The 15,259-nt window shown below is 48.2% G+C and overlaps 1 protein-coding gene across 1 annotated transcript; it reads left to right on the forward strand.

Annotated features, from left to right (window-relative positions):
- Positions 1-241: 241 nt before the first annotated feature.
- LOC104549435 (G-protein coupled receptor 35) lies at positions 242-3,425 on the forward strand. The gene is made up of 2 exons (XM_010206551.2): positions 242-365; positions 1,736-3,425. The coding sequence occupies exon 2, from the start codon at positions 1,762-1,764 to the stop codon at positions 2,695-2,697; it is 936 nt and encodes a 311-aa protein (XP_010204853.2). The 5' UTR covers positions 242-365; positions 1,736-1,761; the 3' UTR covers positions 2,698-3,425.
- The last annotated feature ends 11,834 nt before the right edge of the window (positions 3,426-15,259 follow it).

A 15,259-nucleotide genomic window follows, 5' to 3' on the forward strand; every position in this document is an offset into this window, starting at 1 on the left:
TCAAGGAGCATTGCCCAGTGAGACTTCAGGCACTGGAAAGGAAATCAAAGGCAACCCAAACCCATTCCATTGCTGGAGAATCTGCTGCTCGGCTGCACAGCAACCAAGCATTTCACTTCACTGCAGGGCTGTTGCAGGCTTCTCAGTCAACAAGGGGTGGTACAAGCCTCGCCAGTGGCGACAGAGGAAGCTCAACCCCAGTGAAATGCACCGAGGAGGGGCGGGGGTGCTTCCTCCACCAGCGTTGCTGCTGTCACAGCCATCGGCAAATGGTCATCCCAGGACACTTGGCTGGTGCAAAGGAGCCTCCACGTCGCCCCACCGCTGGCCAGGAGGATCATTCTCCAAGGACAGTGAGTGAGCAGGTAATTCCTCCTGCCTATTTGTTAACCTGGTTACTTGAGCTCTGCAAGGCACTGCCTTTTCCTAGTCATGGTGGGACACCAAAATGGTGGTGGAGAAACAGAGGAGGCCAGAGCCTGTGTATTTCCAAAGGCTCATTTTGATACTGGCCACATCAGACATATTTTGGATGATTAAGAGCTGTCTCAGCTTTTGTTACAGCTCCCCGTGGTCTGTTATCTAACCTTTATCTTCTGAGCTCATAACTCAGTCCTCATGTCCAAAGAGCTGCTGCAGGAATTAACTGTAGCACATTCCTTCACTTCCCAAGAGGTCTCCTGTCATGATTCATCAGTAGCTTGGTTTTCAAAGCAAGCTGAGAGCACGTAGATGCTGCAGCAGTACCTCAGGGTTTGCTCGCTCAGGATGCTTTTGAGTGCAGTCAACCCACACTCATAGAACCATGTGCCCCTTGTAAGGAAAGTCAGAGACATGTCAGACCTCCCAGGTCTTTTCTGTCTGTGAACAGTTGCACCTGGAACATGCTCCTCTGTTAACTCCTCCGAAGCAGGTAAGCAAACAGCGATATTGCCCTTAGATCCAGGTGATAATACCACCGGCTGGACCAGGTACAGCTTTTGTCTCCGTTTCACGTGGCAGATGATCTCCATTTCTTGGCATGGCATTGGTGGGGCTTTTTTGTCTTAGAATAAGAGTACTGGGGTCTACATGCTGCCTTTCAAGGATAACAAAAGTTGGTCTTCGTCTCTGAAGCATTAGAGCAATCTGCCACAATTCTAATAGACCATTAATGCTACCACTGCATACAGGATTCAATGGCAGCTAAAAGTAATTAGATGAACTTATAATTACTCTTTTCACTGATGATAAGTGATGCAGAGACAGCTCAGGACTGCAGGATAGGACAGCTCTCCGTTAGCTGCACATCTCCTGGGGCATTTTGAGCTGTGAAGACGCTGGCAGGCTTCTTCTGAGCGCTGCTACAAAGGAAAGGATGAGAACTGGGTTTAGGCACCTCTTTTTCATTATCAGATGGCTGTAACAGCTCACATAACTCCTAGGTACAGTATATCTGCTGCTGCTTCATCTGAGTCTGGCCCAAAACACAGGCCTGAGCATTTTTCCCCACTGCCCTAAACAAGCAGACTTCCCTGCACGAGGCTAGATGAAAACTTATGCTTTTCTCTCCTCCACAACTTCTCAGGCTTGTGTCCCTCTCCCTCCTCTTCCCACTAGGTACCCTACAGCCAGCTTTGCTCTACAGAGTCATCTCCATGGTCTGGTTTTCACTGTTGGTAAAGCCCTGAACTATCTGAATTAGTCACCGATTCAACCGAGTCTAGCTTCTAAAACGTTTAATTTGCTTTTACAGGTACTGTGCCTCCTAATATCCCCAAAATGAACCTCAGCAGCTGCAGTATCACAGCCTATGAAAGCTTTCCACTTGTCCAGCTGTGTGTTTACATCCCAATTTTGCTTTTGGGCATTTTGCTGAATATGTTAGCACTGTGGGTGTTCTGCTGCAAACTCCCCAAATGGACAGAAACCAGAGTATACATGGTCAACTTGGCCATGGCTGACTGTTTGCTGCTCTTTACTTTGCCTTTTAAAACTTTATCCCAGTTCCATCAGCTGAAGGTAAGTAGATGGTGCCTGGCTCTGGAAGGCGGCTACTTCATAAACCGCTTAATGAGTATCAGTATTGTCACCGTGGTAGCAGCTGATAGGTACCTTGCCATCAAGTACCCTTTGAAAGCCAAAGTGCTGAGATCACCACTAAAGGCAGCTTTTGCCTCTGGATTTCTTTGGATAGTCATCATCTGTGTGATGTCCCTCATTAAGAAATTGGAGGACCGGAGAAAAGATGAATTCTGCTTTGAAAAGTCTTCCGTTAAGCCCTCGGTGATCACGCTGTGTGCCATCATCGTAGGGTTTTTCATACCGTTGATCATCTTGAGCTACTGCTCCATACAAGTCATTGCAGAACTCATGAGAAAGAAGAGTGAGGACTGTCACAAGGAAAAGTTAATCAGGAAGGCTGTCTACATTGTGTCTGCAAACTTGGCTGTGTTCATCATATGCTTTTTACCTCTTTACGTCGGGCATCTCGTTCGCTTTATAATGGACTCCATCAGCTCCAACTGCTCTGCAATACAGAGGGTTAATAACTTTGTTCACCTCGCCTCAGTCCTTGCAAACACAAACTGCTGCCTGGATGCTATTTGTTACTATTTTGTCAACAAGGAATTTAAGGAAGCATCTCCTAAGCTAGCAAAGTCCAAATCTGAAGCCAGCGAAGAGGCTGAAATTCAGCTCCCGCGCAGAACAAACTAGTGCAAAACACACGCAGCACGTCTTATGCTTGTTACGTTCAACTGGGGCTCAAAAGCACGATGTCACCCTTGTTTTTTGTGTGAGTGGGATGGAGGGACTTTCTGCTGATGGGAAGTATTCAGGCACATGAAAATTAGCCCTGATTCAGATAACCACATCAGTCCAGACCCTGATGTAATGATCTAGTTTGCAACTGATAATTTTCCGTCTTAGGCAAATTTGAGTTAAGAGTTAGTTTCTTCTGCAAAAACAGTCTTTCATTTTCCCAGAAAAACCAAAACAAATTCACCCAGTGATAAACTGGGGGGTTTTTTGTCCCTTGCCCCCACTTTGGATCAGTTTTCATGCAGCTGTAGGTGTGACAAAGAAAGAGAGGTTATTCCAAATATCAAAAAGAAAAAAAGAGTCAAAATGAAACTGCTGCAGAAAAAAGGGACATTTTTATAAGTTACAGACATTTTGCTCTTTAGTTGGTAATAATACACAATCATTGGTGCAGAGGCAGATTTAGCCTGCTTTAGACAGCTTTATAGCACCATTGGTGGTACATAACAGCTACAAAACCATCATCAATTGCAATGAGGCCAGAAGAAATCACAATTGCTTGTACTGGGGAAAAAAAAATATGTCAAAAGTGTTTGAGTCAAAATGGCATTGTATTAAAGATCTATTCAACCTTATAATGTAAAGGACTATCTAAAGAAAGAGGCAGCAACTATTCCAAGGAAACCAACATAAATAAAGTGGTGTTACTGTCACAGAGTCTGTTAATGAGTTTAACTGAAAAGGTGGGAGACTGGGTGGTACAGGACCTGAGGGAGGGACAGCTCATGTCCCCGCTGTCCAAGCAAGCGGCAGCAGATGTGAGCTGCAACGGAGAGTGGGCTCTTCAAAGGCAGAATGGCACATGCCACCCTACAATGCACTTGCCCACAAACAGCCAAGTAGGTAAAACTGCTAACTAGCTCTGGGCCACATGCCCCTGGTTGAGACATGCCAGGCACACACCTCCACTCATGCCTCCTAGAACAGGCTTCCATCTGCCTGCATGTCTGGCCAAACCCTGCTGCCACCTAAGCCCTCTTACAGCTCCCACACTCACTTCAGCCTTCACATCTCCTACTCAAGGCACACGCTAAAAGGAGGAAACCCCTTGGGATGTTGCTCTGCTGCAGACAATTGTTCAGTAGAGCCCTCTGTCCACCCAGGCAGATGCTGTGCTTCTGCCCAGCAAGGCCCACACCACCTGCCCAGGACAGCAGCGAAGCCCTGACAGCTTCCCAAGGAGGTGTAGACTTCTCACCACACGTGCCAGACATTCAGGTGGCAATGGGGATATCTGCTCTGTCATCACCAAAATCTGAAAGCGAGATCTCGCCTCCACTCACTGCACAATGGGGAGGGGGAGTAGGAGAGGATCTAGCTGCAAAAAAAGACCTTTTATGGAAGTTCGCTTCTCCCATTTTCTACCCCTATATTTTCTTTTAAAAGATCAAAGCAGCAATAAGTGGCACCATGCATGAAGAGATGGGCATCTCCTCCTAGATCAGCCCAAGCTGCAGCATGGCCATGGCAGTGATTTCAGGCTGCTAAGCCCAGCAGTGGGGCTCGCTCTCTGCCTCACGCAGCCCCGTGTGCTGATGGGCCTCCTGCATCGTTGCAGTAACACAAACGCCTTTGTGACTTAATGTGATGGACTGTTCCCCAATAAGGCTAAACATACTTTGAAGATTTCTTCCTCAGGATGTGCTGGGAGTACAGTGATTTGAGAGATTAAATGATTGCCAGCGTGTTTTTCCTACAATCTCCAATCTCATCAACATGTGTACAAGCTCTTTAGAGGCAGAAGCTCTGCACAAACCAACCAGCTATTTTAGATGCGCAGGAAAAAAAATACTCCTTCAGTAACCACTAATTAAATGGGTGGAGGAGATACAAAGCTGTCTGCAAACAAAGCATTTCCGAGCAGATTCTGCTCAGATACCTTGCTTTGCGTAACGCCCTTTCCTGTAGCGGCCATTCACCCAGAAACACGTACCATGAAACTTGGCCAAAGATGGCCAAACTACCTCACCACAGAAAGCCTCTGTACTCCAGTGAGTGCCCAGGTGCTTAATGAGTTTTGGAGAAGGAGGGAACCTCAGAGGGGCTGTGGGTTGTGTTGGTTGGGTTGTTGTCAGTGCAAGATGGCAGGGAGTGCAGGGACGGTGTTCACTGCCAAAACTGTCTTCCACAGTAGTTCTGAACAGGACCACCACTACTCCTAATCACTGCCCAGGAGCAGCTGGTTAATGAGGGCAAAGAGGCAGGACAGCATGGCTTACTCTCAGAAAAGAGGGCCAAAAGCTCCATTCTTCCCCAACTACAGTGCAGTTAGGGATTCAGACATGCTGGGGCTAAAATATGTGGTACAAGGAGCAAGAAAGCCCCTGTGGCCCCCTAGCTAGAAAACTGAATTATGCCGTTCTGTTTACTCTTTTCCTTTTCCACTTGGAGCATTTTAACTGATTATTGGAAGGAATGTCCTCTGGGACACATCTTCTTGGACCCATTTGGTCAAGCTCTCCATCAACATATAGTGAAGAGCTAAGGGATGAATCAAGCATTGAGGAGGCAGCAGCAATCTACAGTAGCAGACATTTCTGGTGGGCTCAGCAGCCTCCAGGAGACAAGGGGGATTTTATCACTTGCCAGAAAGATACCAATTCTTCCACCACTGCCTGGAAGGCAGACAGCAACCACTCCATGGCACAGACAGACTATAACTATGCAGGTGGAGAAGGCTCTGCCTGGCTTGCTTTGATCTTGCTGCAAAAACCTCATCACATCTATCGAGCTTTCAAATACCTGCTCTTAGACATCCCAGATTTCCCTGGAGTCAGATATGGATGACATAAACCTCATGTTTTCCACATGATGAGGGTACAGGTGTGAGGAGGGTTATACCTCAGGCTGGCTGAGGCAGGTATCTCACACCATGGATGCTCACATCAGGCCATACTGCCCTCCCAGCAGCTGCCATATACAGGGAAACACAAATATCTTGCACTGGCATAACCTACATTATAATAATTGTAATTCTATGAACTGATGACAGAGCTGGACTCAGCCAATGTAATACCCTTCACAATCACTGAATGGACTTTCTACAAAGAAAGATCACTTGAAAGCAGGAGTGGAGCTGCTGCAGCATGCTGGAGGTGGCTGCGCAGGTGGAACACATTCAGACCTTCCTCTAACTTTCATGTTGTTGCTCACAGAGGTCTATTAACGTCTGACACCAGTTTTCTTGCTTGGGGTTTTCCGTTTGCTGTTGCTGTCACATTTTAAATGAACCCCACTGCCAAGTACTGAACCAGAGCAGCTGACCGAGAAATGAGAGTTCAGCTGAATGTCAGGTAGGGCGGGAAAGTGTGAAAGCTGTCACCAAAACCTATGACATACTTCAAAGGTGCTTTCATCAAAGACAGAAAAAGAGGGCACTTCTGGGGAAGTGAAAATCGGGGTGGCTCATAATTGTTAGCTTGAGATAGAAGCATTCCTATGTCTCTCAGTTTCTTAAGGCTCAGAAACAATAATAAGTCACTCCAACAAGATGAGCTGTCCTGAATGGGCACTGCAGGCACCAGCCAGGGACACCGTCTGACACCTCAATGAACAAGATGCTAAAAGACTGCAGTGCTTGCAACTCTGTCCATCAGAAACCCTGGTAGCAGTCTGACAGCAGCTTTGCTAACTTCAAAACTCCTGTTCCACTTGTGTCTGTGGACATTTTTCTACAGAGATGAACACTTCACACTTCAGCCTTTCTGAATCTTGGCTTTCAAGCCAAGCTCCCTGCTTTGATTCTGTAAACAGTTGGCACAGATTTGTCAAGTTGGATATCAAAATATCAGTATCAAAACTGCAAGAACAAGTCTCTTGAGCTTGTCTGTGCCATATTGTCTTGGTTTAGGTCCATTTGGGAACAAAGAACCACAATCAGCCCTAAGTACCAAGGGCCTTGGGAATGCCCTAAGGACAGGGAGGGCTCAATTGCCTCTTACAGTCAAAACAGACAAGTCTACCCAGCTTGGGAAAGAAAACAGAAGTTAATTTAATCCTCCACCATCCAAAACCATAACCCTCCAAAACCTAACAACCAGAAAACACAGAGTGGTACCATGATGAAGAGCACAACCAGCCCTTTAAGACCACCTTCTCCCCACCCGTCCCCTCCTCTCGGACTCAGAGCCCTGATCCTGGTGTCCTTACCTCCTTCTTCCCAAACGGCTCACGGGGCAGGGAATGGGGGTTTCAGTCAGTCCTTTCCTGATGGCTCCTGGCAGTTGTCTCTCCTCAGGGCAGGTGGGCTCCCAGCTCCAGCGAGGATCCCTCACGCAGCCCTGCACAGGCCGCTCTGCCGTGTGTTCATCCCAAGGGCTGCAGCTGTGTGGGCCTCTGGGGCCCGCAGGCTCCAGCGCGGCCTGTGCCATGGCCGCCTCCTCACACAGTCTCTTGCCCATCCCAGGCACACTCACCTGGAGCTGCAGGTGACTCAGTCCTACCATTGCCCTCCATGGGTTGCAAGGGCACAGCTTGTGCTCTCATCATGGGTTGCAGAGGGATCTCCAGTCTGGCGCTCCTCCTTCCTTTCTTCTCTGACTGTGAGGTCCGCCTGGTCCCACGTTGGGGACGTGAAGGTTGGAGGCCATCTTGGCTGCAGTGACCATGAGATGGTAGAGCTCAAGATCCTGTGTGCACGAGGCAGGACACAAAAGCAAGGACCATGACCCTGGATTTCACGTGAGCTGACTTTGGCCTCTTCAAAGATCTACTTGGATGGATCTCATGGGATATGATTCTAGAAGACAGAAGTGCCCAAGAGAGCTGGTCAGTCTTCAAGCACCACTTCCTCCAAACCCAGGATCAGTGTGTCCCAACGCACAAGAAAGGAGGAAAAGGAGGTAGGAGGCCTCCATGGAGGAACAAGGATCTGCTGGGACAACTCAGGCAGAAAGCAGCCATCTATGAGAGGTGGAAACAGGGGCTGGCTTCTTGGGAAGAGTACAGGAACATTGCCAGGGCCTGCGGGGGTGCAAGTAGCAAGGCTAGAGCCCTTCTAGAATTAAATGTAGCCAGGGATGTTAAGGACAGCAATCAGGTATTTTCAAGTACATCAGCAGCAGAAGGAAGACGAGGGGTAATGTGGGCCTGCTGCTAAACGCTGAGGGTGCCCTGGTGTCTGAGGCTGAAGTACTGAATGGCTTCTTTGCTTCAGTCTTTATGGCCAAGGCTGACCCTCGGAAAGCCCAGTCCAGCAAGGATAACAGGATGGCCAGGACAGCAGAGGACTTGCCCTGGGTGGAAGGTTAAAGACTTGTTGGCCAAGCTTAAGGCTCATAAGTCAATAGGTCCTGATGAGATGCACCCTAGAGTGCTGAGGGAGCTGCTGATGTGATTGCTAAGCCTCTCTCCATCATTTTTGAACAATCATGGAGGACAGGTAAGGTGCCTGAGGACTGGAGCAAGGCCAATGTCATGCCAGTCTGCAAAAAGGGCAGGAAGAACGACCCAGGGAACTACAGGCTGGTCAGTCTCACCTCCATCCCTGGAAAAGTGATGGAACATCTCATCCTGAATGTTATCACTAAACATATGAAGGAAAAGATGGTTATCGGGGAGTCAACATGGATTCACCAAGGGGAAATCCTGTTTGACCAACCTGATGCCTTCTATGAGTGCATAACTGGCTGGCTGGGTGAGGGGATAGCAGTGGAAGTCATCTACCTTGACTTCAGCAAGGCTTTTGGCACTGTCTCCCATAACATCCTCATCAGAAAGCTCAGGCAGTGTGGCTGGGATGAGTGGACAGTGAGGTGGATGGAGAGCTGCTGAATGACAGAGCTCAGAGGGTGGGGATCAATGGCACAGAGTCGAGTTGGAGGCCTGTGGCCACTGGAGTTCCACAGGGATGAGTTCTGGGGCCAGTCTTGTTCAACATCTTCATCAACCACCTGGATGAGGGCACAGAGTTCCCTGATGACACCAAACTAGGAGCACTGGCTGATTACCCAGAGGCTGTGCTGCCATTCAGTGGGATCTGGTCAGGGAGGAACCTCATGAGGTTCAACAAGGACAAGTGCAGAGTCCTGCAGCTGGGAAGGAACAACCCCATGCACCAGGACAGGCTGGGGATTGACCTGCTGGAGAGCAGCTCTGCAGAGAGAGACCTGGGAGTGCTGGTTGATAATAAACTAACCATGAGCCAGCAATGTGCCCTCGTGGGCAAGAAGGTCAATGTCATCCTGGGATGCATCAAGGAGAGTGTGGGCAGCAGGTCAAGGGAGGTTCTGCTCCCCATCTACTCTGCCCTGGTGGGGCCTCATCTGGAGTCCTGTGTCCAGTTCTGGGCTCCTCAGCTCAAGAGGGACAGGGAACTGCTGGAGAGAGGCCAGCACAGGGCCACCAAGATGATCAGGGGACTGGAACATCTTTCATACGAAGAAAGGCTGCGGGAACTGGGGCTGTTTAGTCTGAAGAAGAGGAGACTGAGGGGAGATCTCATTCATATTTACAAATATCTAAATGGTGGATGTCAGGAGGTTGGGACATCCCTTTTTCTATGGTATCTAGCAACAGGACAAGGGGTGATGGGATGAAGCTGGAACATAAAAAGTTCCACTTAAACATAAGAAGAAACTGTTTCAGTGTTTGAGTGAGGGAGCCCTGGCACAGGCTGCCCAGGGAGGGTGTGGAGGCTCCTTCCTTGGAGCTCTTCAAGACCCGCCTGGACACGTTCTCATGTGACCTGATCTAGGTGACCCTGCTTCTGCAGGGGGGTTGGACTAGATCATCTCTAAAGGTCCCTTCCAACCCCTACCATGCTGCGATTCTTTAACTGCTTACTGGGACCAGCACTGCAGCCCCCTCCCCATGTTACCAAGTAAAAAAGCAGATTCACACAAACCTGTGACACACAGCCAGCAGTTACTTGTTTAAACCTTGCCCTGTGTTGCTGTTTAAAAATGGGCTCCAATAACATCATGTTTCCAACAAAAGTCACATTGTGCTAACCAAGGACCAAAGGATGAACTTTAACCCGTGCCCCAGCAGAGAGACTCTGTGTCATGTCTACACCACAGAGGAGCTACATTTGAGAAGAGCAGGATACCACCACACGCACCCCATTGTGCTGTCACAGCTCCTCTGTGCTGCTACGGATGTTTCATGACCTGCTTCAATTAACATATTTACACATCTGCCTGTCACAAAGGTTATTCAGTAATTACTTCTGAGAAGAGCCCTAGGCAGCGGAAGGAAGAGGACTGCAGGATCTAATCTGGTTTTGCAGCAGAGAGGCAGCAATAGTCAACCAACCACTGTGGGCAGGTCAGGGCAGTGCAGGCAGAAGGAGGTCAGGAGTGATCTTATGGCAGGAAGAAAGAGATTCTTGTTTAAGCTATAATTGAATGATCAATCAGATCTTTTAATGCTCCTTTTTCCTTGCCTTCCCAATGGCAACTGAATTAAATCCTTTATTTTATCACTTTGAGATGGCTTCCTTTTATATTCTGGGCACCAACCATATCAGACTTGAGTGGCTATTAATATGTCCTTAGGGACTGGCTCCTAGTCCTGCTGCCAGGCAGCCAGTCACAGTGCCACCCTGCACCCAAATGCTCTCATCTCAAGTGAGACAGCCATATTCAGTGTTGTAGCACTTTTAGAGAGGGGGGAGGGATTTGGTTTGGTTTTGTTTTTAAAGAAAAGGAACTCTGAAAAATTCCCAACATGCCATAACCTGTGCAATGATAAAAGACACACCTGGCTTCAATAACATACCTGGAATTCTTCTCTTTTTCCAGCTGGCTGGACCCAAATGATGGAGTTTGTCCCTTTGGGAAGCGCAGGTGATATATTCAGTAGGCAGAGAGCAGCAAGCAGGGATCTCATCCCGTGTTCTGGAGGGTTGGTGGTCTGCAGCAGTCCCAGCTCTGGAAGCAAGCACATAGCACTGTCCTAGTTGGGCATCTTTAGGTTGTTTTGTTTTGGAGGTTTTTTGAGATTCTTCTGTTCTTATCTCTCACATCAGGGACTCCAGAGCTTCTTCAGTCCCAGAAGGGAGATCTCAGTAGAGGCAGATGTCTGACTGGTTTCCCTGCTAGGTGAAGCACAATCTAGGAAATGGAGGCCCTGTCAAATAGTGCTCATGGAGGCAATGCACTTCCCCACATCCAGCTGCCCACATCTTGCTGGGCTGCCCAGAGCAGAATCATCCCAGCAACTACCTCCCTGAACACTCACTGCCTTTCCCTAGTGAATGGGAAGTGGATCCCACAACGTGGCTGGTACAGGGATCCCACCAGGCAGCATCCCCCACTGGGGTTAAAAAACAAGAGAAAAGGCCTCCACTGTTGTATTTCAACCTTTTCTGCCTCCTCATAAAGCCACAAATCCCTCACATCTTACTCTAGTTTCTTTTGAAATAGTTCCCCATTCAGCTTTAAACAAGTTTTATTATTTTGGTAAGAGTGACTGAAGGAGGAACTGCTCCTCTGCTTTCAGACAGGGCTGTGTAAGCCAGGTGCTAAAGAGTGTGTGTCACTTTTGTGCTTGGCCAAGTTTGTTCAGTTTCTATCTGCACAGAGGCACAGCACATTAGTTGGGGTGTACAGAAGACGGAAATCACAGGAACTCTTGTCATGCACTTAAATCCTCCCCTATATCGCTAGTGAGTGCCCCAATGCTGCAAAGGTTTCTGTTGGTGTGAGAAAAGCAACAGGAACATGCATCTTCCTGGTGCAGGATACACCACTGCAACAGAAGAGCCCTTCTGTGCCCCATCACTTCTTGGCACTGATGGTGCTGGTTTGCAAGCCCCATCCCCAAGGCAGGGCCTGGCCTGCCCTCTCCTGTTGCAAGGTTCTGGATCTGCACTGGCAGCACCTCACAACCCTCTCTTCCATGGAGAGATGTACAGTGGAACTCTAGGAATCTTTGAGGCCCATTTGTGATGCAAGAAATATCCTCCCTTGGCTCCCAAAAATGCACATTTACCTCCTCTTTCTCTTCCAGACTCTGGCATGGGAACCCCCTACCCCAGATCTTCTTCCCATGCCCATCCTGCCCCAAGATCCTGCTGCAGCTGGAAACTGCCTTTATGCCTTATGTTGCTGTGACAAAGAAACATGGGTGCAAGACATTCTGAACATAAAGCCAAGATGCAATGATCCAAATATGTCTATTGGAGAAAGGACTCTATTGGGATGAACGCACATCAGAGCAGCCTGTGCAGGGCTGCCGCTGTGTGAGGTACCCCACGGACATGCAGGGAGGGCTGGTGCAGAGCTTGCCTGCCTTGAGGAGAGACAAATGGCAGAAACCATCAGGAACAGACTGACTGAAACCCCCATTCGCTGCCCCCCTGAGCTGTTCAGCCAGGGAAGAGATAAAGACACCGGGATCAGAGCTCTGAGCCCGGGAAGAGGGGAGGTGGTCTTAAAGGGCTGGTTGTGCTCTTCATCTTTGTACCACTCTGTGTTGGTTTGTGTTGGTTATGTTTTGGGGTTTTATGGTTATGCTTTAGTTGGTGTTGCCTGCCACTGTGTGGGCTTGGACAGACATGGCAGGTCCTCTACATGCTGTGAGCTGTGCAAACACAAGCAATATTGCTGCTGTGCTTCAGAATGCCAAAGCTGAGAGGCAATAGAGTTTGGTTTTAAATTAACCTTCATTTAAGGATTTTTTGTTAAAAAATGGGGAAAGATATGCACTGCAGAGTAGTGTCACGGTGGGGCACCCTGGGGCTTGTAGGGAGGCTTCTGTCTCACCCCACTGGATAATTCTGTCAGGGCTGAAGTGGTAACCAAGTTGTGCCTTTCCCTTTAAGTAGTGACTGATTAATACATCCTCCAGCCCAAAACTGCCCTCTGCTGCTCAGCATCTGAGGAGGCCCTGAGCTCTGAGGCTCCATCTGGTAGCGCTGCAGCTGCAGCTTCACGCCTTGGGAGCAGAGGGGCTGACCCTGAGAAAATCTCCAGCACCCATTCTGGCAGAGTGGCAAGGCCTGACCTGTGATCCAACTGCAGTGGGCTGCAAGTCCCTCACTAGCTGAAGGCATCTCTAGGGATCTCTTTAAAGCAGGGAGATGGCCCTTAGGCTTTGGTTATTCCTCATTCCTCAGAGCTACCACACTGGTGTCTGGCCTTGATGCCTAGCAGAGGCCAACACACCTCAGTCTGGAAGCAAAGTAAAAAAAAGTCCATTTCTAAAGTGCAGAGCATCCTGGTCAACCACAGGACAGACATACAATCACACCACCCACCTCTGCCAGCATGCTGGACTACACAATTACACTCAAATGAGGTGCAGTCTAGTTTCTAGAGTAATTCATTCACTCCAACTTGTGTGTAAAGATAATTGGCTATGGCAAGCAACTAGAACAATGACAACTGTATTGCCTGAGCTAGTAGAACATTACTCATCCAAGGGAAATAAGTATCTACCTACTATCAGGCTCTAATACCACAGTCCCTCTGCTCCCAGAGGAGGGTGAATTCCCAGTGGGGCTGGCAGCACATTGCAGCATCCCCACCTTGCTCCTCCTTCTGCAGCATCCAAGACTCTGAGACCAAGAAACCCAGAGTTTCATTTTAAATACTAACCACATGCAAAGGCATATAACCTACATGCAGAGAAGAAACAAGCTAGAGCTGATTTAACTGACCTCCATCGCTCTTCCCTTCAGATAGCAGATTCAACAACAGCCAATACTCTTGGAGGCTGAGATCCCTTCTGCACTGGAATAAATAAGGAAATTTGCCCAGTTCCACTTCGCAAGGACCGTGTTTTTACAAAGAGACATATGGGGAGAGAGAACATCACACAAAGGAAAAGTCAGGTTCCACCCTGATGCCGCTTGTCCAACTCCTGCACACCCAGCAGATGGCACTGTTGGGGCAGTTTTTCCTCTGGCAGCACCAGCAACTGCTCAAATCTGTCACTGAAGTGAATGCAGGGATCCCGGTACACACCTTAGTAAACTTGTTTTCCGTTTCTGTGTGCCTGACTAGCTCTTCCTGGGTGCTTTCTATTTCTCAGCAGCCCTCACTGCATCTTCACCTTAAGTTACTTAGAGATTAAGCTCTGATACCTGTTAGGACACTTGTATGGCAGCAGCAAGGCTGACAATGATTGTTGTACCCTCAAAGTGCCAGGATGATGTGACACAGGCTGGAGAGTCTGCACCAACAAGCTCACCCTGCCAATTGAGCTTAATGGAGCAATTCATGCTATAGCCTGCACAGATCTCAAGGAAAATCAAGCTAAGCCAACATGAGAGCCATGGGCAGGCTAACTGCCATCGTCCAGCTGAGACAACACCAGTACGAGAAACAATCACCAATTGATATCTCAACAGCCTTGTTCCTGGGACAGCAACATGCATTTTGGCCATACTGCCAGGGGCCAGAGCTGGTCCTGCTTCTCTGCAATCCTTTAAGACATGCTTTGAGATGTGCCTTATTAAAGCACAACTGAATACACGCTGGTCTGAAACCAATAAAATGGTAGTAGCAACTTGGCCACTCATAAGCTAAATTGGAAAAGACCCAGAGTGCAAAGCTGACACACATGAATGAAACAGGGCACATCTCAGGTATGGAAAGTGTCACCTTGGGGTCAATCTCTGGTTTTCATTTGACTCTAACCCATTGCAGTTACTCCTTTCCAGAAATGTCAGTCCCTACACTGAGAAGAGACTGATGAGGAAAGGAAGTTAAAGGAAATGGGGAAAAAATGCAGTTTCTATACAAGTCAGCTCTTTTCCAGTCTAAGCTGTTAGACAGAAATGTGTCTTTCAGAAAGTTGTAGCACTGAGATTGCATAAGCCCTACAGATGAAGCAGCTCTTACCCCTTTGTGCAGGGCCATCTGCATGAAAGTATAGGAGTGACTGTGCAAAGCACAAGCATGCAGTGTGGCTGCTGCTGCTTTCTGCACTGGCATCCCTCTGTGCCAGACTTAGTGATGGTTGTTGACTGCCATCAGTTCAGACAGAAGATGGTGATGGCCAACAGTGTGCACGTGATACCTGGAACAATGAAAATACAAAGGAAATAACTTCCATTATGTGTTAGTTCCCTAATGCAATGCAAAGGCCAAGGAGAAAATGGTTTTCTGTGAAAGAAATAAATCTAGATACACCATTGATCAGGTTATTATGCTACATGGTGTGTATGGGTGAGCACAACATGACTCTCTGATCTCATCATTGCCTGTGCTAAAAAGAATAGTGTGCAATAACCACATACTGCCACTGGAGTGGTGAGACAGAGCAGAGAACTGCCCTATTTCACTGCCATATGATGATGTTACAAGCCACAGGAGTCTGAGTGCTCAGAGGGCTGCTAAAGAACCACACGGCCTCCCTGCTCAGGTACTGGACCTGTATCCATACTGCTGCTAACCATTAATTCCTCTTACTGGATGACTGGGAAATTAGCCAGTGGTTTTGCTTGAAACTTCAGTTTTGTGCACACCTACCGTTTCCTTTGGCAGTGCCATCTTCAAGAAACAAAAGC

Source organism: Colius striatus, chromosome 12 (genome assembly GCF_028858725.1).
Source record: "Colius striatus isolate bColStr4 chromosome 12, bColStr4.1.hap1, whole genome shotgun sequence".
Taxonomy (NCBI): domain Eukaryota; kingdom Metazoa; phylum Chordata; class Aves; order Coliiformes; family Coliidae; genus Colius; species Colius striatus.